Source organism: Trichomycterus rosablanca, chromosome 7, assembly GCF_030014385.1.
Source record: "Trichomycterus rosablanca isolate fTriRos1 chromosome 7, fTriRos1.hap1, whole genome shotgun sequence".
Taxonomy (NCBI): domain Eukaryota; kingdom Metazoa; phylum Chordata; class Actinopteri; order Siluriformes; family Trichomycteridae; genus Trichomycterus; species Trichomycterus rosablanca.
In genome coordinates, this window is record NC_085994.1 from 13,332,963 (window position 1) to 13,359,858 (window position 26,896).

Sequence of the window (26,896 nt, forward strand, 5' to 3'; positions counted from 1 at the left end):
TTTTTTTTCTCATTTTGTCTCTCATAGTTGAAGTGTATTTATGATGAAAATTACAGACCTCTCTCATCTTTCAACTTGCACAATCAGTGGCTGACTAAATACTTTTTGGCCCCACTGTACGTAGCAGGCATAATTGGTAGTGCCTGCAGCAGAGACGGTTCTGCTAGAGCGGGATGACCGGACTATGTGGGTGGGGTCTTCAAATGCTGTGTAAGGACCCTGATTGGCAGATAGAGAGGTGCCTGTGCAGAGTGCATAGGTGAAGGGGGTTCCGCTGGGGGTTGCGCGCGGGTCAGAGGAGGCGTGAGCAGCAATTTCCCCTCCTCGAACGCAATCAGGGATCTCCCAGCAGCGGAAGACAAATTGACTACGCTAAATTGTGGAGAAAAATGGGAGAAAAGGCAAAACAAAAAAAAGTTGGTAGGTGGGTTATTCGTAGGTGGGTTAACACATGTTTAAAATGAATGTTTTAGGAATACACTTACAGTTCAAATGGAATCTCATCAGTGTTTTTTTTTTCCTTGTTAGACCAAGTATACAGTGTATCACAAAAGTGAGTACACCCCTCACATTTCTGCAGATATTTAAGTATATCTTTTCATGGGTCAACACTGACAAAATGACACTTTGACACAATGAAAAGTAGTCTGTGTGCAGCTTATATAATAGTGTAAATTTATTCTTCCCTCAAAATAACTCAATATACAGCCATTAATGTCTAAACCACCGGCAACAAAAGTGAGTACACCCCTTAGTGAAAGTTCCTGAAGTGTCAATATTTTGTGTGGCCACCATTATTTCCCAAAACTGCCTTAACTCTCCTGGGCATGGAGTTTACCAGAGCTTCACAGGTTGCCACTGGAATGCTTTTCCACTCCTCCATGACGACATCACGGAGCTGGCGGATATTCGAGACTTTGCGCTCCTCCACCTTCCGCTTGAGGATGCCCCAAAGGTGTTCTATTGGGTTTAGGTCTGGAGACATGCTTGGCCAGTCCATCACCTTTACCCTCAGCCTCTTCAATAAAGCAGTGGTCGTCTTAGAGGTGTGTTTGGGGTCATTATCATGCTGGAACACTGCCCTGCGACCCAGTTTCCGGAGGGAGGGGATCATGCTCTGCTTCAGTATTTCACAGTACATATTGGAGTTCATGTGTCCCTCAATGAAATGTAACTCCCCAACACCTGCTGCACCCATGCAGCCCCAGACCATGGCATTCCCACCACCATGCTTGACTGTAGGCATGACACACTTATCTTTGTACTCCTCACCTGATTGCCGCCACACATGCTTGAGACCATCTGAACCAAACAAATTAATCTTGGTCTCATCAGACCATAGGACATGGTTCCAGTAATCCATGTCCTTTGTTGACATGTCTTCAGCAAACTGTTTGCGGGCTTTCTTGTGTAGAGACTTCAGAAGAGGCTTCCTTCTGGGGTGACAGCCATGCAGACCAATTTGATGTAGTGTGCGGCGTATGGTCCGAGCACTGACAGGCTGACCCCCCACCTTTTCAATCTCTGCAGCAATGCTGACAGCACTCCTGCACCTATCTTTCAAAGACAGCAGTTGGATGTGACGCTGAGCACGTGCACTCAGCTTCTTTGGACGACCAACGCGAGGTCTGTTCTGAGTGGACCCTGCTCTTTTAAAACGCTGGATGATCTTGGCCACTGTGCTGCAGCTCAGTTTCAGGGTGTTGGCAATCTTCTTGTAGCCTTGGCCATCTTCATGTAGCGCAACAATTCATCTTTTAAGATCCTCAGAGAGTTCTTTGCCATGAGGTGCCATGTTGGAACTTTCAGTGACCAGTATGAGAGAGTGTGAGAGCTGTACTACTAAATTGAACACACCTGCTCCCTATGCACACCTGAGACCTAGTAACACTAACAAATCACATGACATCACATGACATTTGGAGGGAAAATGACAAGCAGTGCTCAATTTGGACATTTAGGGGTGTAGTCTCTTAGGGGTGTACTCACTTTTGTTGCCGGTGGTTTAGACATTAATGGCTATATATTGAGTTATTTTGAGGGAAGAATAAATTTACACTGTTATATAAGCTGCACACAGACTACTTTTTATTGTGTCAAAGTGTCATTTTGTCAGTGTTGTCCCATGAAAAGATATACTTAAATATCTGCAGAAATGTGAGGGGTGTACTCACTTTTGTGATACACTGTAACAGATAACTGGCACCTTTTTCTCACAGTAACAGCATGCTTGCTGCTAAATGGACAGTGTTCACGAGCACAACGATTTCCTGTTTGTCATTGCCTTCACTTTAAGCTTCATCGTTTTGAGCTTATAAAATTTGAAAATAATTTGTTTCCATCAAAATAAGTCTTGATTCCAATTCTGAGTAAAATACAACTCTTCCACCAGATTCTCCAGAGTTTAATCATGTCAGAGAAAAAAAATGTGTGCTGCTCTGAGAGAAAAGCAACTCAGTCAACATTATTAAATCGTACTCACTGCTTTTCAATCCATCATTCATGCAAATGTCAACAGAAGAAAACACCTGCTCAGAAACTATTTTTTAAAATCAAACATTCCTCTTGCTTTTACATTACCATGTTGTTTTCCGTCTTGCTGTTGTGACTATTGAATTGCAAAAGACCGCAAATTAAAATGTCAGAATGATGGCTAATCTGTTTTCTGATAAGAGAAACATCCTACCAAGAGAAATAAAAGATTTGTTCTTTTACCAGTATTAGAGCAGCAGTGTGTAATGTTTATATACGAGTGGTGGATGATTCACAGAGAACATGTGGTGCTGTAGGAAGGCTGTGAGAATCCTCTGCTGACAGGTGAAAAGAAGCAGTCAGGACACAAGTGTCAGAGGGGATGGGAGCTAAGCTGTGGCTCTCCACGGCCAGTGTGGGGGTGGTGCAAGTGGCAAAGGAATTGCAATTGGGAATTAGAAACAACTACGAAAATGCCAATGAGGAGCAATTTGCTGAAAAACCACTGCAACACACACCCCTGGTCATACAGAACAAGTTTGTGTCATCAGTGTGTGATGGTGATTAATTAATAAGTAAAACAATAAGCAACACACTGCATTTAGAAATATGTTATGATACTGGACTGAAGCAAAAGATATAATGTATCTTTTGTAACTTACGTATTTGTGTCCTCATGGCTCAGTGGGTAGCACTGTTGCCTTACAGCAAGAAGGTCCTGGGTTTGATACCCAGGTGAAGTGGTCTGGGTCCTTTCTGTGTGGAGTTTGCATGTTCTCCTCATGTCTGTGTGGGTTTCTTCCCACAGTCTAAAGACATGCAGTCAGGTTAATTGAAGCTAAGTCTCCGTAGGTATGAGTGTGTATGTGTGTGTGCGTTCTGCGATGGACTGGCGACCTGTCCGAGGTGGTCCCTGCCTTTCGCCCAGTGAATCGGACCCACCGCGACCCTGACTAGGATAAAGTGCTGGTAAAACAGACAATGAATGAATGAATGTACTCACATTCACATAAGTGTTGTTTTCCAAAAGTATGTAAAGATTCCTAGTAATTAAGTTCAGATATGGGCAGTGTTTGCTCAGAGGTTAGGATACAGGACTAGTAATTGGAAGATTGCTGGTTTAAGCCCCATATCTACCAGGTTGCCTCTGTTGGGCCCTTGAGCAAGGCCCTTAACACTCAATTGCTTGCAATGTATACGGTTGCAATTGTAAGTCACTTTGGATAACAGCGTCCGCTGAAAATGTTAAGTAAAATCATATTAAGTAAATTACACCCATCAGCCATAACATTAAAACCACCTCCTTCTTTCTACAGTCACTGTCCATTTTATCGGCTTCACTTACCATATAGAAGCACTTTGTAGTTCTACAATTACTGACTGTAGTTCATCTGTTTCTCTGCAAGCTTTGTTACCCACCCTTTCATGCTGTTCTTCAATGGTCCGGACTCTCCCAGGACCACTACAGAGTAGGTATTATTTGGGTGGTGGATCATTCTCAGCACTGCAGTGAGAATAGTCCACCAACCAAAAATATTCATCCAACAGCGCCCCGTGGGCAGCGTCCTGTGACCACTGATGACAGTCTAGAAGATGACCAACTCAAACAGCAGCAATAGATGAGCGATCATCTCTGACTTTACATTTACAAGGTGAACCAACTAGGTAGGAGTGTCTAATAGAGTGGACAGTGAGTGGACACGGTATTTAAAAACTCCAGCAGCGCTGCTGTGTCTGATCCACTCATACCACTATACACTATACTATACACACTAACTCGCCACCACCATGTCCGTGTCACTGCAGTGCTGAGAATGATCCACCACCTAAATAATACCTACTCTGTGGTGGTCCTGTGGAGGTCCTGCCTATTAAGGGGGCTAAAAAAGCATGCAGAGAAACAGATGGACTACAGTCAGTAATTGTAGAACTACAAAATGCTCCTATATGGTAAGTGGAGCTGATAAAATGTACAGTGAGTGTAGAGACAAGGTGGTGGTTTTAATGTTATGGCCGATTAGTGTATATACTTACAAGTTTGTGGCAGCAGTTTTGGGAAGGCCCTTACCTGTCCCTGTATGACTTTGGTATGTAGTCCTAGCTTCAACCATATTAAACACATGAATTAATTGCTTGTGAGCCAGGTTTTAATGTGGAACATCAGGGCTAACCTCAAGTATGTTCTTTCGACAGAACGAGGATAAATGTCCTACAATCACACCTCAAAATCTTGTGAAAAGCACAAAAGAGAGGCTGTGATTGACAGAAAGGTGGGGACAGTTCCATATTCATGCCCATGGTTTTGAACTAGGATAGCCAACAATGTCATGGGCAGGTGTCTACATACTTTTGGCCACATTGTGTATATTTATATACTGTTTTGTGGAATATTTTGATTTATTCATTAGTATGACGACTATGATACTATAAAGCAAAACATTCAAATGTATGTGGTCAATAGGTCATCGTCTTAAATCAGTGCACTATGCTAATGCAATGCTGTGCTTTGCATTTTGTCCCACAGTGCATTGCTGTTCTGCGTCTGACTCAGCAGTGTGTCTGTGCTTAGACAGGAATAAGCAGAAGGTCGTTGAGCTGCACATCACGTAAATATTAGGTCAGTCCTTCAGTACTGCATCGGTGACGGGTCGCCTCTGAGGGCAGGTTGGGGGTGTGCTGATCCGTAAACTACCCCAGCTGTTAAATGATTGATTGATTTTTTCTGAAGTCACTGTGTGAGGCATTGATTTTTGGTTCAGGTCACTCAGGAGGGGCTTTGGGTTACTGTTATGACAGGATCCACAGCTGTGCTGTTTGCTTGTAATGTGCTTCCCCAGTGGGCCGATCTATAGCGTGTGATGAACAGAAAGCTAAAACAACTAACCTTACTCGAGACATTGGCACTTTGTTTGTCCTATTCAGCACGCAGGAGCCCCGCCCTAGACACTGGCAATATGGTGAAAATACAGTTGAGGCCAAAGGTTTGCATATACATAGAGAGAAATAGTATGTAGAGAGAAATAGTATGTATACTATATACTCAAAAGTATGTGAACACCCCAGTAATTATTGAGTTTAGGTGTTTCAGCCACACCCATTGCTAACAGGTTTATACAGTCAGTTTTATAAAATTAAATTATATGCTTTGTGACTCTGTTTATTTATTTTCTCTTTTTTCTCCTGATTTAGCGTAGCCAATTAGTCTTCCACTGCTGGGGATCCCGATTGCATTCGAGGAGGGTATATATTATTCCGGCCTTTCCCACCCAGCAGACTCGGTGGCCAATTTTTCTGTGTCAGGCACTGCCGATTGTGCTTGCTATATGGTGCTCAGCTGACCGGTAGAACCTCAGCACTGGTGTGCTAGCTGAATATCCCGATGTCCCACCTGGGCGCCTTGAAGTACCTTTTCTGTTAAAATGTTAAGACATTTTGACAGGTTTGTCATGTGGAAACTCCACTGACTTTCACAGAGCCCTGACTTTGAATCCCACTGAACACCTTTACAGTGACTTAAAATGTGTAAGCCCAGCCTTCTTGTCCAACAAACTAAATAGGCAGTCATTCCTACAGACATAATGTTTATTAAAGATAATACTATAGATCCATCTGCTTGGTGACCCCTTCCTAAAACACCAGCATTCATGTTTGCTTGATTGAACACTGTTTTATTTTCCACCCACTTATTCTTCTTTAGTATTTATTAAAACATAAAATAAGTGCCGCTCAGGTGGCGCAGTGGTAAAAATACACGCTGGAACCAGAGCTGGATCTCGAATACATCGTATCGAATCTCAGCTCTGCCTGCCGGCTAAGGCTGAGCGGCCTCATGAACAACGATTGGCCTGTTGTTCAGATATGGGCAGGACTAAGCCAGATGGGGTCTCTCTCTCTGCTGGCTGATTGATGGCGCCTGCACAGAGATGAGATCTCTCAGGGTGTGTCTCTCTGTACACAACGCTGAGCTGCACTGCACTCGTCAAGTGTAGGTGATAAGATGCATACGCCATGCCGCCCACGTGTCGGAGGGGGTGTGGTATAGATTCATTCTCCTCAATCGGAGCAGGGATCTGCGTTGGTGGAGAAGAAGCATGACGCAATCGGGCAATTGGACGTGCTAAAAAAAGGGAGAAAAAAGGGGAGAAAATGCATAAAGAAAATATTAAAAAAATAAATAAATAAATAAAATTGATACTAGGGATGTCAGAGATTAACCAGACTAAAATTATTGTTGTCTGGTAAAAATGCCATTTTTGTTTAAAATGAGTGGAGCTATGGAGTGCTGATTTGTATCTCACTCTCACTCACCTTTCTTGTTTACACTTCTTAAACAAGGACAAGAACAGGAAAGCTTTTGTGTATATTTTAATTATTTAAATCATGTAAGACTGAACTATAAATGGTGAAGCTGTTTTGTGTCAACAGAGTCTGCACTGCACGTCAGTTTCTGTACATGTGAGTCTGTGTGTAACATTTTTACAAACACGGGTCCTTTCTGTGTGGAGTTTGCATGTTCTCCCCGTGTCTGCGTGGATTTCCTCCGGGAGCTCCGGTTTCCTCCCACAGTCCAAAGACATGCAAGTGAGGTGAATTGGAGACACTAAATTGTCCATGACTGTGTTCGATATAACCTTGTGAACTGATGAATCTTGTGTACCGTTTCTGTCGTGGATATAAACAAAGGGTGTGAAACATGACATTAAAATCCAAATCAACAAACATGATTTGGATATTTTGCATCATACTGTAGGATAAAGTAAATTTCTTTCCATCATCTTAAAGCTACTCTAATGTTGTCAAATCTTCATTTTTTGACTAGTATAATTACTCAGTTCTGGTACTGCTCATCATGTTTATGTTCGCCTTATCTTCTTATCTTACACATATTTACTACATTCTTTATTCTACAAAGCAGGAAGTGCTGTTAATATGGTGATCTGTGTGTTTTATTTTTAAATGTTGGTTATCCATTGACTACTGATGAATGTTTATTGGTTAAATGAAATCGGCTGCATTTGTATCTCTAACTGATACAAACTGACATCATTCCCATCATTTATGTAGAAATAAAATGAGGGCTGATTTTTTTTCAGGCACTGTGTGTGTAAGTGTTTTGGAGGGGAAACACAGGCATCAAATTAGCTAGTAAATATTCTCTTTGTAAGTATAAGTGAGAGGTAAAGAGCGTGGAAAAGTGACTCGTATAGAGAACCTAAAAAGAGGCTGATTCTCCAGGATTTATCTGCTGGTTGTTTTGATCCGGCCCCTCCCAGTGACACGTATGTGACAGTCTGATGGAAAGAGGTTCTCGCTGCCAGCCAGAGCTGCCCTTCTAATTGGCCTTTATGAATATTTAATAGAATCAAGATGAAATTCAATCATGGCTTTTAAGTGCTGAATGGGGGAGATGCAGCGTTGGCTGTGGGGTTATTAGTTTCTTTGCTGTAATGCTGCCGAGCTGGACCAGGGCTGCTGCCCCACGCAGGTGGTCTGGAGATGCGTCAGGCCTTAGGGGAGCTGTATTTTTAAACCATTGCTTCTCTGGTCATGCATCACAGTGCTTGTATAAAACCTTTGTATAACCTTTTAGAACAACTTAGCTGCATTCACAAGGACGTTTTTGGTATCCGGTGGAAATTGCATTAGTATGTATTGCTGGTTTGTCATTGATGTATCTCCCTGTGTGACCAGTAAGCATGGAATTGAGAAACTCATACATGGCTGCTCATAAATAAATAGACCTGTGTACACAGTGATATTGCATCAAGGTTTGTCGTAAGTTTACCTTGTAGATTTATAGTGCTGAATTGTTCACATCTCCCACCTTACTTAACATTGACATAAATGACTGAAGTCCTGTCCACATCAGCTCTAGCTGGCTAATGTAGGGTTATTTCTGATACTAATAATTGTTGAATTTTAGTATTTTGTTTCACATCACTATACCTGGGTGTGTGTTGACTGTCAACTCATTACTGTCATTAATATAGACAGAACCAGATACAGACAGTACTGTGTTTCTGATTACTGTATACACTGGGAGAGTCCTGACCATTGAAGAACAGCATGAAAGGGGGCTAACAAAGCATGCCGAGTAACAGATGGACTACAGTCAGTAATTGTAGAACTACAAAGTGCTTCTATATTTAATAAGTGCTTCTATAGTTGTAGCCGATAAAATGGACAGTGACTCACTCGCATTTTTTGTGAGTGAGTCCTTGTTTCTCCTTGTTTCTAAACTCCATTTTATCAGCTCCACTTACCATATAGAAGCACTTCAAAGTTCTACAATTACTGACTGTAGTCCATCTGTTTCTCTGCATACCTTTTTAGCCTGCTTTCACCCTGTTCTTCAATGGTCAGGACCCCCACAGGACCACCACAGAGCAGTTATTATTTAGGTGGTGGATGATTCTCAGCACTGCAGTGACACTGACATGGTGGTGGTGTGTTAGTGTGTGTTGTGCTGGTATGAGTGGATCAGACACAGCAGCGCTGCTGGAGTTTTTAAATACCATGTCCACTCACTGTCCACTCTTTTAGACACTCCTCATCTAGACGATCGCTCATCTATTGCTGCTGTTTGAGTTGGTCATCTTTTAGTCAGTCCAGCAGTGACAGTGAGGTCTCCATCATTGCTGTTGTGTCTGATCCACTCATACCAGCACAACACACACTAACACACCACCACCATGTCAGTGTCACTGCAGAGCTGAGAATGACTCACCACCTAAATAATACCTGCTCTGTGGTGGTCCTGTGGGGATCCTGACCATTGAAGAACAGGGTGAAAGCAGGTTAAAAAAGTATGTAGAGGAATAGATGGACTACAGTCAGTAATTGTAGAACTACAAAGTGCTTCTATATGCTGATGAAATGGACAGTGAGTGTAGAAAACAGGAGGTGGTTTTAATGTTATGGCTGAGTGGTGTATATAAATAATAAGGTAAATAAATAATAAGTTCATCATAGCACCAACAAAAAGCTTAAAGGACAATAAACTGAATTGTTCTAAAGTTAATCAGTTATTATATAGGATTTTCCCATCCATGGTCATTATTAATATTTCTTCACTCAAGATTATTTTAAGCTGAATTATAGATGGGGGATGAGGGTGGGCACAGGAGGCTGCCTGTGAGGGGTATGTAAAATAATAAGCCCAGGAGAGCATGATCTCAGAATGAGCTCATCCTACAGACCACTCTCATCTCACAGGGGAGAATGACATCACCTAATAGGGAAAAACTGGAAATTAGAAGGGGTGTGGAGAAAAGGGGGAAAGGTGTGGGTGATGTGTTTGGGGGTGTTATATCGCTCTCACAGGGGTGTTTTCTTCTTTAAAATGATTTGGCTTAGGTTGTTGACTCAACTTTTTTTTTCTCGCGTGTCTCTGAGGGACTGTTGCCATCAGACAGGGGTCCTGGGAGGGCAGTGACAACGACGTGAAGTCTCACAACTAGGACAGAGGCAAACAACCTAAATAGCCCACTACTCCTTTCCATTAGTGCATAGATATTGTGGAGGTTTGTGTGTTCGGGTTAAAAATCTACTACATCACATAATATAGGGTCAAAATTGTTTGCTTTGTGTCAGTGGTCTGCACTACTGATTCCCCCCATGTGTTAATGTAACCTCCCTGCATTACCATTTCAACATCCCAGTTAATTCATTCTGTCTGCTACCTGCTACCATAGATATTTTAAATGGAAAGCTGGTCTGAAATGACTCAGGTTAATCTATTAATACTGACCTTACATGAATTTGAAATGAGACACCAAATTGTTAGGTGGATTTTTAAATAACCCCCTTCCTCATTTACCCACGTGCATGATAATCATCAGCAAATATGAAAAGTAAATTCAGCAGGAAATATTGCAACTGGGCTTTGGCTAGACTGGCCATGAATATTTCATTCAGTCATAAGGAATGAGGTTTAGTGAACGAGCGTTGGTGGTGTTCTTTTTCTTTTTTTCTACCCCTATCTGCCGACTAGTCGTCTTAATTACATTCGTGCCGGGCAGCGGCCAGCCCAGATTAGGCTGCTATTGGGAAGGTGCGCATCAGTCTGATAAGATTAATGGTATTTTATGGCATGTCTGGCCTTTTTGGAGTTCTGGACTGAATGTAGGCCAGCAAAAGTAAGAAATAAGTTTCACTAGTAACTCGGAAAAATTGGACTGCCAGGAATTATGCTGGCATTCACTGCCCTAATGATTACAAGTATAATTACATGCCTATTGATAATCTAACCACTTACACTCATACTGAATAATAAGTTAAAAGAGTAAACATGATGTTGGTGTAATAATTACTGAATGGTCACATTAATGAGGTAAGGAATAAAGGATAATGAATGCTGTGTTAGGATTAAGGATAGGGTGATGCAATGTGCAACCTCTATGAAGTTAATTATTTTCCACTAATACCAGATGCCAAGTTTTGTAACCTTTACTACGGCAAAACACCAACAATCACACACACATGCTTGCTTGTTAAAGAACAACCACCTTTGTTTTAGACAGTTGGTATTTCCATTTAACGTGTATAAAACGTACAATAAACAAATTAATGTGCTGTTGACTTTCATTATAGCATGTAACATATTTTTAATAACATAAAGCTACATAATATGCATTATGCATATTATGCTTTTTTTTTTTTATGCACCCCTTCCTCAATTTTCCAGCCAATCTAGTCATATATGATAACCCTGCTGACCTCCACTTCTGATGGAAGAGGTCCATGACTAACACACGCCCCCTCTGACACGTGTGCAGTAGCCGACCACTTCTTTTCTCCTGCAAAAGGCAGATTCATATGGGGCTCAGTATGACATATGGAGAGGCACGTACTGATTTCCATTAACCCTCGTCTCTGTACAGGTGCCATCAAACATCGAGAAGAGGTTGTAATTGCATCAGTTATGAGGAATCCACTCCAGCATTCCTACTTGCAGACAAGCCAGTCATCGTCCATATAGGCACCCTGCCTGCTGGTAGCAGAGCTGAGATTTGAAATCACAAGATGTCAGCTCTGGTGTGCTAGCTTGTTTTACCACTGTGCCACCTGAGCCCACATACATGGCATCTTTCTAACACTGAACTAAAAGTTCATGAAATGGCTGGACTATGTTCGGTGTGGGTTTCCATTTGATGATTCCTTTCTGCTCCCAGCCTTTAGGGGTCGCCACAGTGAATCATTTGTCTGCGCATTTTATTTGGCACAGTGTTTTTTTTATTAATTATTTATTTTTTACATTGGATGCCCTTACTGATGCAACCCTCCTATTTATCCAGGCTTGGGACCAGCATAGGGGGTGATATGTGTCCCCCAATGGCTGAGTTCCTGCACCACCATGCACCTTCTGTATTTGTGAGCCAGAGATTTGAACCCCTGGAACTTGCCATGCTGTTACCAGCTTTTACCATTATGACACTCAAGCTTACAAATTCTTCCTTCCTGGTTTGATATCAAATCAAGTCAAATGTATTTGTATAGCACTTTTTACAGTAGACATTGTCTCAAAGCAACTATAAAGCATCTAGGACCAACAGACCAAAAACCCATCTTACAATTATTGAACATGCACAAAATGGATTGGCAGCTCCAAATTTCCCCATGTGTGAGTAAGTGAATGTGTGTGTGTTAGCCTGTCCAGTTTGCCCAGTGTTTTCGGGTGACCAGAATGAGGTGTACTCATATGCTACTATATGCGTGAACAATATGTATATGCATTGGTGTATGTACGTAGTTGTACCTGGTTGGTTTTAAACACAGTATGGGTGATATAAACATATTGCATATGGCACAAGAGGAATTCTTCAGGCACCAGGTCGTCCTGGGTCAAGCTCCTGCTGCTCTCTCTCTCTGATTTTGGGGATTCCCTGACACAGGACATCATTTGATAAGGATTATTACATTCCTATTTCCATGCCTATGATTGTCGTTCTTGTGTCTCTCTGTGTACGTGTGTGATGGTGGGGAATACTGAGCACCTAATTTGTTCAGGCTGTAGAGTGACAGTTTGAATGAGAGAGAAGAGCACGATGCTTTAATTATCCATTATCACAGGAAGAGGATCAGTGTTTACCCCAAGCTGCAGTGTCTCACTAAGTGGTAATGAAACCTGCTCCGTTTTCTCCACCTTTTTCTCCTACTGACTTTTTAAAGTGCTCTTTAACTAAATAACAACAAACAAATTAGCTAAAACTTTTCCATAGTGCAGAAGTAAAATTACTTTTTTTTGTTATTTAAAATTTTTCAGAATTACTGAGTACTGTAGACAAAAAAAAGATATGTTTGGGGTCATCATTATGTAAATACCACAATTTTAAATCATTCAAACAAGTGGTAGAAACACACACTGAATGTCAGCTCTGCCTGCCGACTAGGCTGAGCAGCCACATGAACAACGATTGGCCTGTTGTTCAGATATGGGCGGGACTAAGCCGGATGGGGTCTCTCTCTCATAACTAATGCAATTACCACCTCGGCTGGCTGATTGATGGTGCCTGCACAGAGATGAGAAAAGAGCGCTCTCAGGGTGTGTCTCTCCGTACACAGTGCTGAGCTGCACTGCACTCGTCAAAGTGTAGATAATAAGATGCATATGCTGCCCACGTGTCGGAGGGGGTGTGGGTTAGCTTTGTTCTCCTCAATCAGATCAGAGATGGGCATTGGTGGAGAGGAAACATGTCGCAATCGGGCAATTGGACGCGCTATAAAGGGAGAAAAAGCATAATATATATATAAACTGATATAAGATCCCATGAAACTCCAGAACTTTTTAAATTAGCTGGCATGATAGCTGTATGCTAATGTTAGTGTTGTAAATTATTGTTCTGGCATATTTCCACATATTACTATTATTTCATAACTTACCAAACTACGCTTGTAAATCAAGACTTAAATGTAAAAATCCCACTCCTTTCTACCCCTGACTAAAGTGGTTTGTTTATCTTACAGTCTGTACAACCTGTACAGACAAGGACACTGATGGTCAAGCTAGTCTGTCTCTAAAACTACAGTTACATGTATCCATTTATCAGACCTCTTTTCCAAAGGAACTTAGAGTTCTGAAAGAATACAATTCAAGTGATTTAGAGTGGTGGGACACATGACCTGGACCTTTTAATCAACTGTCCAATACATATATCATTAAGCCACCGCTGCATCTTTATCTTATCTTATCTTATCTTATCTTATCTTAGCAACTAAAGCCAATAAAAACGATGTGCCATACAGTGTACAGTAATAAATAAGTTTCCTGTGTGTTGTATATGTATACACTGATCAGTCATAACATTAAAACCACCTCCTTGTTTCTACACTCACTGTCCATTTTATCAGCTCCACTTACCATATAGAAGCACTTTGAAGTTCTACAATTATTGATTATTGGCACTGCTGGAGTTTTTAAATACAGTGTCCACTCACTGTCCACTGGTCCACCTTGTAGATGTAAAGTCAGAGACGATCGCTCATCTATTGCTGCTGTTTGATTTGGTCATCTTCTAGACCTTTATCAGTGGTCACAGGACGCTGCCCATGGGGCGCTGTTGGCTGGTTATTTTTGGTTGGTGGACTATTCTCAATCCAGCAGTGACAGTGAGGTGTTTAAAAACTCCATCAGCACTGCTGTGTCTTATCCACTCATACCAGCACAACACACACTAACACACCACCACCATGTCATTGTCACTGCAGTGCTGAGAATGACCCACCACCCAAATAATACCTACTCTGTAGTGGTCCTGGGAGAGTCCTGACCATTGAAGGACAGCATGAAAAGGGGCTAACAAAGCATGCAGAGAAACAGATGGACTACAGTCAGTAATTGTAGAACTACAAAATACTCCTATATGGTAAGTTAGTTAGTTTGTTTGTTTATTAGGATTTTAACATCATGTTTTACACTTTGGTTACATTCATTAAAGGAACGGTAGTTACTCATTACACAAGGTGCATCAGTTTACACAAGGTTATATCGAACACAGTCATGGACAATTTAGTATATCCAATTCACTTCACTTGCATGTCTTTGGACTGTGGGAGGAAACCGGATCACCCGGAGTAAACCCATGCAGACACAGGGAGAACATGCGAACTCCAAACAGAAAGGACCCGGACGGCCCCACCTGGGGATCGAACCCAGGACCTTCTTGCTGTGAGGCGACAGTGCTACCCACTGTGCCACCCCTATATGGTAAGTGGTGCTGATAAAATGGACAGTGAGAGACACATATGAAGAAGAAGAAGAAGAAGAAGAAGATATACTTTATTTGTCATATATACATATACAGGTGTACAGTACAATTAAATTATTTTCTTCGCAGCTTGTTTGGAAGCTGGGGTCAGAACGCAGGGTCAGCCATCAACTGTGCCTGATACATGTACATATGTGGTCATGAGCCTTCATAGTCACCATCATCAAGATTCTTTTTCGTTTAAATTTAGATTGCAGTGATGTACCACCAATAGTATCAGAAGGAAATTTTAAGGGTTATTTTTACGTCTTTTTTATACATGCTGTATGTTCAGTATTACTCTTTTGTTTATTCCATATATATTTTTTATACAACGTTTTTACTTAACATTGACCCACATATAGCACATGACCATATAATGTATCCAAATTTACTCCAAATGTTGTAGAAACACCCCATAAAAGAAAAAGGAATAATTCAGACTTCGTCTCTAGTATGAAGGGAGGGCCAAAAGATTTTAAGTGGATTTTCCAGATCGCAGGGATCACGATGCGGAAGGGATAACTGTACTAATACCTGCTAGGCTAATTAGTTCGTAGCTGCTAGCCTATTTGCTTTGTTCTTGGCTACTAGACTTAAGTGAAATTGGATTTGTGACCTTTAGCGACACAGCATGCTTTACTAAGCTAGTTGCTAAGTTAATTGCATCTTGAACACATACATACATACACACACATATACACACAAACCTAATTTTTATTAAAACCTATAAAGGAATCTATAGGTGGCAAGAAGCTAAATAAAGCCAAATTCTCTGTGATGATGTCCAGTTCGTCTTAATTACAGTAAGAGAACTTTAAGATAAGGATGGGCTGTGAGGGACTAAAGTAATCCTCTACAAACAATTCAAAGATGAATAGTTACACTAAGACAAGGGTTCAGCACATAGCATTGGTGATGTACTAGGTTGGCTGCACAGATAGGTCAGCTTTCTCCATTGCCCTCTGTTGTGTGTCGCATGTAGCAGACTGGCCCCTGATAGTACAATACATGTCATGTTGACGTCAATCCAGTTTATCCTTGGTCTTCCTCGTCGTTTCACAAATCCTGTCATAACACTGCCTTTAATGTTGTCATGTGGGTGCCTCATCACACGCCCAAAGTAACATAACTTGGGACGTAATGTGGTTCAGTAGCTTCTTTTCTGTTCTGGCCTTCTTGCTTTCTCAGTGGTTATCATCTTCCTCCATGAGATATTCAGCATTTGTTCTCAAAAGACTGAAGGCATCTTTCTTTGTCTTTCCTCAGTGTCAAGGCTTTACATCCATATGTGGCTACTGGCCAGACCAAGGCTTTCATCAACTGTAGCTTGGTGATGGTGCTAATTGACTTGTTTTCAATATCCTTGTCAAATTGACCATCACACCAGAGCCCATTGCTATTGGTGACGTCACTTCACCAGCACATTCTGCAGTATTTAATACTCTACTACCCGAATATAAGAAGGAATCCACTTGTTCCAGTTTTCTGCCTTCAATCTGCCATCTGCCAGTGTGTTATATTCCTTAATTTGACTCTTTAGTTCTGGTGATTTGACCAATAATACGATGTACATTAACATACCTGAGATTGCTAGTCTTTCCAATAGTCCTGAATCTTACGGCAAACCCTCCGGTAGTGTCTTTCGCATAGCTTGTTCTCCAAGCATGTTAAACAGACATGGTGAGACGTAACATAATTGTCGTAATCCCTTTTCTACCCTGAACCATGCTGATGTATGATTGGCTGTCCTGACAGCAGCATGTTGTTGGCTGTACAGATTCCTCAGTAGTTGGATCATGTGTGAAGGAAAGCCCATCTCACGCATGGTGAGAAACAGAGAGAGAGGCATGTTTACCACTGTGTTACATCAGAGGCGTGTTTACCACTGTGTTACATCACCTTCCCTATTAATCACACTTTTTAATTGATTTTGCAAGTGGATTTGTTTCCCATTTGTGCTTGATACAAGGCTTCAGCTGTTCAACAGTCCGTGGTTGTGGTTGTCTGATTCTCCTCTTCATGATGCGCCATACATTTTCACTAGGAGACAGATCTGTCTGTCAAACACACGCACTTCGTGTCTATGAAGCCTCATCGTGGTAGTGCATGCAGAATGAGGCCTGGCATCGTCTTACCTAGATAACCAGAGACCTTCCGGGAAAAGATGCCACCTTGATGGCAGCATGTGTCTCACTAAAATCCCAAAATACACCATGGGCACTGGGTAACTCTGCCACTCTGAGTAAAAAGTTACTAGGATTTTAACGCCTTGTTTTACACTTTGGTTACATTCATGACAGGACAGGTAGTTACTGGTTACACAAGATTCATCAGTTCACAAGTTTAATGTCAAACACAGTCATGGACAATTTTGTATCTCCAATTCACCTCACATGCATGTCTTTGGACACGTGGAGAACATGCAAATTCCACACAGAAAGGACCCATACCGCTCCACCTCAGAATCAAAGCCAGGACCTTCTTGCTGTGAGGCGACAGTGCTACCCACTGAGCCACTGTGCCGCCCCAATACTGAAATATTGTTGTTGAATTACAGTCTATAGAGAAAAATTGCTGCTCTGCAAGGCAATATAACGGATTTGATAGCAAAATCACCCAAATTTTGCCGATCCTGCCCTGGTCTGCTGCCTAACTGTAAGAAAATGCATTGAGGAAATGTAGGAGGAGGTCAGACGTGTCAAGAAGATGCCATAAATTATGACAAATGTTTCACTTTATGTCTAATGGTTTGTCATACAATCAAATCGATGACGTTTTAATGTCTCTGAAGCACTTTTTTAAAACATGTTCTGCATGTGTAGTGGCTCTGGTGACGGGTACTAATATGTTTAATAATGTTCAGTAACTGTGGATAGCCAAGTGTGATGAAGTGTTAGGTGTATTGGATTTGGCAGAGGTTAGTCGGATATTAGATGCAGAATTAAGCAGGACCAGCAGGGGGAGCCACAGTAATGACACTCCAAAATCTGAATCAAACCTAATTGTAATTAGATTGCGTTTAATTTGAAGTCTCTGTAAATGTATTATCCTTATTTATTACTTTTATATTAGAACATAGGTAAGAAAAGCCAGGTATTAGTCTTCAGGTCTTCCCTGCATGTTTAGGTTTTTCTGATCCTAAACCAACAGCCTGGTCACAGAGCAGACTTGAAGAGGAAAATTGAATAAGAAGTATAAAGATCAGTTAAAATGCAGAACTGGAAATATATTTGTACTATACTGGAAGTATAGCAATGTGTTAACAAAATTTATTAAATATGCCGCAATAAGTCTGCTAGTTCAGTGGATATTATCTGTACATTGACAGTACAGTTTGTTAGCAAGCATTTCTATTGATAGTACAAAGTTGACACAGTCCACAATAAGCAGGTAACATGTGGGTATCACAAATAGGTATAAAAGCAAAGATGTGTCGTAGCCTAAAGCTTTTTCTACAACTTTGTAAGATCATTTGCATATTTCACCATCTACTATACATAATATTGTGAAAAGATCCAGGGAATGTAGAGAAATCTCAGTCTGTATGGCAAGGACAGAAAATACTGTTGAATGTGTGTCACGTTTGAGCTCTAGGAAGGTATTTCTCTCGATGGAGAAAACTGTTGTCAATTAACACAGTCCACCACTGCATTAAGCACAGCAACTTGTGCAAAGAGAAATATATTGACACTGCCAAGCTTATCTCTGAACTGAAAGACAGTGGAAATGTGTGTGATGAGTCCACATTTTAGCTTGTTTCAGGAAAAACAATAACAAAAAGGATCGTCCAGACTGTTATCATTAAAAGGTGTAAAAGTCAAAGACAACATCTGTTGGTATGGGAGTGCATCAGTGCCCATTGCTTGAGTGACTTGCACATATGTGAAGGTACCATTGACACATAAACATATATTGACAGTTTAGAGAGACACATGCTGCCATCAGATACTATCAACTGAACTGTGTGTGTGTGCGTGTGCGTGCACATGATATCAGTCTACAGTCTCTTCCACACTTTCTCTGAGTGGAACCACTTATGGTGAAGGACCTGCAGTGATGTCAGCATTCAAGTGCAGATTTTGAGTGGTTTGTGTGTGTGTGTGTGTGTGTGTGTGTGTGTGTGTATGTGTGTGTGTGTATGCATGCTCTCCAGGCCACAGCATGTCAACAAGGGTGGTGTTAGCCTTTGATTGCACACTTATTGAATTGGAGTATGACTTGTGTGAATTGCTGAAGCCCTCGTCACACATTCACCCAGGAAACTACCTGCACACCCTGCCACACATGAATAGAAGTGTATCATTCACAAACACACACACACACACACACACAAAGATACTTACAAAAGCTCGATTAATGCAATGTCAGATCTTCAAGTAGCTCCTGGAAAACAAACTTCTGAATGTCTGTAATGTTTGTGATCTATAGAACAGTAGAACACTATATGATTAGCAAGTCTAAATTCCCCCTGTATATGTGCATTGATTATGCATAACATTATGACCACCTCCTTGTTTCTACACTCACTGTTCATTTTATCAGCTCCACTTACCACATAGAAGCACTTTGTAGTTCTACAATTACAATCTTCGTTGTAGTCCATCTATTTCTCTGCATGCTTTGTTAGCCCCCTTTCATGTTGTTCTTCAATGGTCAGGACTCTCCCAGGACCACTACAGAGCAGGTATTATTTAGGTAGTGGATTATTCTCAGCACTGCAGTGACACTGACATGGTGGTGGTGTGTTAGTGTGTGTTGTGCTGGTATGAGTGGATAAGACACAGCAGTGTCCCGTGGGCAGCGTCCTGTGACCACTGATGAAGGTCTAGAAGATGACCAACTCAAACAGCAGCAATAGATGAGCGATCGTCTCTGACTCTACATCTACAAGGTGGACCAACTAGGTAGGACTGTCTAATAGAGTGGACAGCGAGTGGACACGGTATTTAAAAACTCCAGCAGCGTTGCTGTGTCTGATCCACTCGTACCAGCACAACACACACTAACACACCACCACTATGTTATTGTCGCTGCAGGGCTGAGAATCATTCACCACCTAAATACTACCTGCTCTGTGGTGGTCCTCTGGGGGTCCTGACCATTGAAGAACAGGGTGAAAGCAGGCTAAAAAGGTATGCAGAGAAATAGATGGACTACAGTCAGTAATTGTAGCACTACAAAGTGCTCATATATGGTAAGTGAAGCTGATAAAATGGACAGTGAGTGTAGAAACAAGGAGATGGTTTTAATGTTATGGCTGATCGGTGTATATGATGCCAGGTGATGCAGTATGCGGTTTGTGACACAGCATCTGGTTTATACCAGTTGTTTAGTTCCTCTCATCCTGTCCGCCTATCTAACCATCTTAATGCTTTGGAAAACTTTTTTTGGATAGATGTGTAAACTAGGTTTTCCTCTCAAGCAGTCTCACTTCTTGGCACATGACAGACATACTGAGTAAGGCATACAGAGAGAGTGAGAGTGTTAGTATGAGTGTTAAAGAGGATGAAGAGAAAGGTGTTGATTAATGTCACTCTGATCAGCCTCCAGCTCGATCGCAAAGCTAAAATCGGAGAGCGAGAGCTATAGCTAAAGTAAGAGAGAGAGAGAGAGAAGTGAATGTCAGAGAGAGTAAGGTCACACCTCCAGTAGCCTCTACTTTCTGTTCCATAAAAAGAAAAGGCGAGGTGTGAAAGTGGGTAACCTCTTACACCCTTCATCACTCCATCTGAAAGCAGACACACAGCCCTTGACATTGTAGAAGAAGATGGCAAAACGGAGCCAGTGTGTGCACTTGCATGTGCAGAATATTAGATAAGTGCAAGAAATCTGATTTTAGCATTAATCTGATCTCCATGTTTACATGCACCTTACTAATCTGATAATGGAAAGTCAGTCTTAGAGGTAGTATCACTGCCTGTGGTGAAGGTGATATTACTGTTGTCTTTCTTTTTTTTTTTAATTAAGTAGCTGATAATTAAACTATTGTAAATTAGAATAATAAATAAACTTTTTATTTTAATATCCAAACATGAAATATAGCTCTGGCATAATTATGACATTTTAGCTTTGATTAACTGTCATATAAACAATCACAAAAGACAATTTGTTTTTCCTGTGAACATTATTCCACTCATATTTTTCTATATGACAAATAGCCATTAATCAACATACACATCACTGGAAACTTCCACTGGAAATTTCAATTATACACACAGCAATATCAGTGACACTGAAAATATATTCTATAGAAACTCCAGCAAATGTTAATGTCACACTATAAAGAATAGTTATACACCGACTAGGCATAACATTATGACTACTGACGGGTGAAGTGAATAACACTGATTATCTCTTCATCACAGCACCTGTTAGTGGGTGGGATATATTAGGCAGCAAGTGAACATTTTATCCTCAAAGTTGATGTGTTAGAAGCAGGAAAAATGGGTGAGCGTGAGGATTTGAGCGAGTTGTGATGGCTAGACGACTGGGTCAGAGCATCTCCAAAACTGCAGCTCCTGTGGGGTGTTCCCAGTCTGCTGTGATCAGTATCTATTAAAAGTGGTCCAAGGAAGGAACAGTGGTGAACCGGCGACAGGGTCATGGTGGGGCCAAGGCTCACTGATGCACGTGGGGAGCGAAGACTGGCCCGTGTGGTCCGATCTAACAGACCAGCTACTGTAGCTCAAACTGCTGAAGAAGTTAATGCTGGTTCTGATAGAAAGATGTCAGAATACACAGTGCATCACAGTTGCAGGGCTGTTTTGGCAGCAAACGTGGGACCAACACAATATTAGGAAGGTGGTCATAATGTTATGCCTGATCGGTGTAAGTTATCTAAACTTTAACATTTTAAGGCTTAAATTTATTGGCAAAGAACATGGTGTGTTCACAGTCAAGTGAGCTTTATAGCATCATTTGCCCAGTGGCTTAGTAGCTTAAAATTGTGCTTTAAGATGCCTTTTTTAAGTGAGGGTTTCCTGATTTTTTTTTAGCAGTGGGCTTCCCAAGCAATGGTGACCTGATCAGAATAGTGGTCTCATGAGACACTGCACATCTCCTGCCTAAGACCATCATTACAGTAAAACATGGTGTTGGCAGCATCGTACCATGGAGTGCTTATCAGCAACTCGGACAGGAAGACTGTGAAGAATCGAGGGACAGATTAATTCAGCCAAGTACATCACCAGTACACTGTGCCTCACCTGGCTAAGACCATCATTACAGTAAAACATGGTGTTGGCAGCATCGTACCAAGGGGTGCTTATCAGCAACTCGGACAGGGAGGCTGGGGAGAATTTGAGGGACAGATTAATTCAGCCAAATACAGGAACATACTGTCATTGAAAGCTTAGACTGGGTGATTAACAGCAGTTCACAGATGCCTGGTGAGCAGTCTGACAAAGCCTGAGAGGATCTGGCATGAAGAATGTGATAAACTGCCCAATTCCAGGTGTGAAATGTGTTTAGAGCTGTATCAAAGGAGACTTGCAGCTGTAATTACGTCTTTAGGAGTTATAGAATAAAGTATAAAATAAAGGATTTGCCTACTTTTGTGAATTAGCTTTTATAGAGAGGTGCTGATTTAGGAAAAAAAAAACATTCTATAGGCTCCCAGGTGGCGCCGCAGGATATTCCGCTAGCACACCAGCGCCGAGATTCTGAACTCCTTGGCTTTAAACTCGGCGTTGCCACCGGTCGGCTGGGCGCCATCTAGCGGGCAAAATTGGCAGTGCCTGCAGCAGACATGGTTCTGCTAGGGGCGGGATGACCGGACTATGTGGGTGGGGTCTTCAAACGCTGTGTAAGGACCCTGATTAGCAGATAGAGAGGCGCCTGTGCAGAGTGCATAGGTGAAAAAGGGTTCCGCGTGGGTCAGAGGAGGCATGAGCAGCAGTATACCCACCTCTACTGCAATCAGGGATCCCCCAGAGGTGGAAGACAAATTGACTATTCTAAATTGGTAGAAAAATGGGAGAAAATGCATAAATAAAATAGAAAATAAACATTAATTCAACAGTTTAACTTTTTTTCTATTTGTTTTTCAGCAACAAAGAAGACTGGACCTGCTTACCATCACTAACCCGGGTGAGTACATGGTGTGCACATATGTTAGCCTGTTCTCACTACTGTCTATATTCATGCATTCATTGTTCTATCTGGTTATATATAGCTTGAACTACCAGACATACCACACAATTTTCTTCTTCTTCTATCATCCTTCACAATCTTTCTTTTGTCATTAGTACCACTAATCTTTGTTTCAAAGCCTCAAGACTGGGCGTTTTATTGGTAACTCCAGTGTTCTTAATTCAGGCTGTGCTAGAAGCATCTGGACGATGGCAGCCAGTGCAGTCCGAGCACACAGAAAGGTAGATATGGGAGTCTGGAGGAATGCAGTGCCCATATGTCTAAAATCTCAGGCTGCTATAACATTTACATTTACATTTTCTGCATTTAGCAGACGCTCTTATCCAGAGCGACTTACAGAAGTGCTTCCATAGTAAACATTTCATTTCTCAAGTTTAAGTAAACAACAGTCGAAGAACACAAATCTGCTGAAACCTGTTAGAACCAGTGTTTTTTTTTTTTTTCTGGAAATGGAAAAAAGTTGGTAAATAAGTACAAGTCAGCTCAAGTGCTTAGTAACAAGGTGGGTTTTTAATCGTTTTTTAAAGACAGCAAGAGACTCAGATGTTCGAACAGACAGAGGAAGTTCATTCCACCACTTGGGTGCTAGAACAGAGAAGAGCCTTGATGCTTCCTTTAGTCCTGGGTGGAGGATCAAGTCAAGCGAGGCTGGTGGCTTGGAGGTTGCGTGGTACAGAGCGGGGTTTGATTAGACCGCGAAGGTAGCTTGGGCTGGTCCATTTTTGGCTTTGTAGGTGAGCATCAGTGTTTTAAACTGAATGTGTGCAGCTACAGGAAGCCAGTGAAGAGAACGCAGCAATGGGGTAATGTGGCAGTGTTTGGGTTGGTTAAAAACCAGACGGGCAGCTGCATTTTGAATGAGCTGCAAGGGTTTAATAGTGGACATAGGAGCACCTGCCAGGAGGGAGTTGCAGTAGTCCAACCGTGAGATTACAAGTGACTGGACAAGAATCTGGGTAGCTTCCCTGAAGAGAAATGGTCGAATCTTCCTGATGTTGTAGAGGAGGAAACGGCACGATCTCGTCATGTTTGCTATATGAGGAGAGAAGGTCAGCTGGTTATCCAGGACAACACCAAGGCTTCTTACCTTATCAGATGGTCTGATCTGGGAGTCATCAAGAGAGATGACTAGGTCCTGGGTTGGAGATTGATCTCCGGGAATGAGCAACATCTCTGTCTTGCTGAGATTGAGTTTTAGATGATGAGCTGACATCCATTGTGAGATATCTCGCAGACATGCTGAGATGCAAGCTGAGACTTGTGTGTCTGAAGGAGGAAATGACAGAACGAGCTGAGTGTCATCTGCATAGGAGTGGTAGGAGAAGCCTTGGGAGGCTATGACCTTACCCAGAGAGCGGGTGTAGATAGAGAAAAGAAGTAGGCCAAGTACAGAGCCTTGAGGAACACCGGTTGAGAGAGTGCATGGAGGAGATATGGATCCCCTCCATGACACTTGGTACGAGCGCCCTTTGAGGTAGGAGGCCATCCATTGCCATGCTGAACCTGTTACTCCAAGGTTGGAGAGAGTGGACAGGAGAATGCTGTGATTCACTGTGTCGAAGGCTGCAGAGAGGTCAAGAAGAATGAGGACCAATGACAGTTTGGCTGCTTTGGCTGCATTAAGCTTCTCAGTAATAGCTACAAGTGCTGTTTCTGTAGAATGCGCTGCCTTGAAACCAAACTGGTACGGATCGTGGAGGTCATTCTGAGTAAGAAAGGCAGATAGTTGGTTATAGACAGCACGTTCAAGAATCTTTGATAGAAAAGAGAGGAGTGAGACAGGTCTGTAGTTGTTAATGTCTGTAGTGTCTAGTGTAGGTTTCTTAAGAAGGGGATTGACCTGAGCCTTCTTAAAAGCAGTAGGGACAACACCTGATGTCAGGGAGTGGTTGATGATGGGTGTGATGGAGGGGATTAGGTCCTGTGAGATGTCTTTGTGGATGGTGGATGGTCTAGGGTCGAGTGTGCATGTAGTGGGATAGCTGGATGAGAGGACCTGTGCAACCTCATCCATAGTGAGTGGGGTGAAGCTGGTGAGTGGTTGGTGGGTTAAGGGTCAGTTGAAAGTGGGTCAGTCGGAGAGAAGGATTGATTGATTTTGTCAATCTTTTCCTGAAAGAATGTTGCAAAGTCAGTAGCAGTAAGAGAGGCAGATGGGGGAGGAGGAGGAGGGCTCAGAAGTGAAGAAAAGAAAAGAAAGCATGAAGCTTACGTGGGTCAGCAGAAGATTGTTCAAGCTTGGCTTTGTAAAAAGATGTTTTTGCAGCAGTCACGTCGGATAAGAACCTGGACAGCAGATCGTGGAAGGAGTGGAGATCAACAACGAGCTTAGATTTCCTCCACTTTCTCTCAGCTGCCCTTAATTCTCTTCTGTTGCTGCGCAATGCATCTGAAAGCCAAGGAGCAGGGTGAGAAGGTTTTCCTATAATGCACTTTGGTTACAATAATGTTTATGGGAGGAATGCTGATTAGGCTAATCTTCCAGTTTCATATGGCATCTGATTTCACAAACTTGGGTACTGATATGCACCTTTAAAAGGCAAACTAATGTAGTACTAAAAGAGAGTCCCAGAGTTGGTGACTTGGTTTAATTCATCTTGGGTAGTTATTATAGCTTATAAATTTTTCCTTGTCTGGATACCTGAAAGGGGCACTGGTAGTCCTGTATAGCACATCTTGGAAGTGTCATTAATACCTAGTTCACACACGATCTTTGCCCTGGTTTTAGCTCGCCGACTGGTCGGCGCTAGATTTGCCGGCTCGGGAGTTCGCTCGGCAATCAAAACTCGGCTCTCAATCGCTATGTGTGAACTGCTCAACAACTTGATCTGGGTGGCTTAAGAGAGATATCTAGCATGTCAAATATCTGGATATGAGTCACCCAACTGACAATGAGTGCTATGTCGAACAGCCAGTGAGAACGCAAGATACGGTGTGAGGAGAAACGCAGGGGAGGAGTTGTAAAAAGGTGGGACAGGGACATGATATAGTTTATATCAGAATACATCGGCACACACAAGTTTTACAGTATTTCTGACCTTACCGTTCTCTACAAAACAAAACACCAACACTGCATGGCAAAAAATATTTATTAACCTTCAACTCACTGTAGAACAATCCATGCTGTTCGCGTAGCCAAATCCACTCAAATTCATAAATTTTTTCTCCTTGATTTTACGCTGCACATCAGCGCACAAACTTTGATCGCTCGCTACTTGTTGACGTGCATTTTTGGACATGATATCATTAAACCCCTCATCACTTCTCCTGTGTTTCGCCTGCGATTCCAGTTGGTGATGGATTGTGTAGTGTGAAACCCCCTATCGTCAATCAGTCGTGTAGTGTGAAAGCCACACCGACTTGAAAGACTCCCGATTACAAGAGATCCAGTCGTGTAGTGTGAACTTGGCATTAAGAAGAGTCATGGACTAGAGATCTCATGCTGGTTGGACACATTTACATGTGTCATGTTTTTACATTTTTATTGCTTTTAAGTCATAGCTTTTCTCCACATTTGTACTAAATGACTGTGTCTCCACATTTTACAAAAAACTTGAAGAGAATCAAATCCGATGCTTGGGCTGGATGGATTAACCAAGGTAGCTGGTGAGACTTGTTTTGGGGCAGCTGCAAGCTAACAGAAGCTATCATGCAAAGCTTAAAGGATTTAAGAATAATGTTCGGGTTGCAGAACTGTATGACTTTAAATCATTGATTTAAGATGAGATCACCCTGGGCAAACCTTAGAAGTAAATAATTAATTACAGAAAGTATGAAATCAGTCCCAGATCAGTAGTAAGTGGCTCCATAGGCGAACTGTAAAAGATTTGAGACAGATTAAGGTCAATGTGTTTCATTGAATAATTAAACAAAAACTGACCTTTTTTTTGGGGGGTGGCACAATGGCAGAGTGGGTGGTGCCTCGTGCTTTATAAATGTGGTATCAGTTTAAAAAGCATAGATAGGCGATTTTTATATACCGTACACTTGTACACTGATCAGCCATAACATTAAAACCACCTTCC

General features: G+C 41.9%; 1 protein-coding gene across 4 annotated transcripts in view; it reads left to right on the top strand.

The window, feature by feature from the left end:
• The window catches only part of agbl4 (AGBL carboxypeptidase 4), a 587,706-nt gene that overhangs the window by 385,547 nt on the left and 175,263 nt on the right, over positions 1–26,896 (top strand). For all 4 annotated transcript variants that reach the window (XM_062999017.1, XM_062999019.1, XM_062999018.1 and 1 more), the window contains one exon: positions 22,769–22,808. In XM_062999017.1, the coding sequence (XP_062855087.1) occupies positions 22,769–22,808 (40 nt within the window). The remainder of the gene's footprint in view (positions 1–22,768; positions 22,809–26,896) is intronic.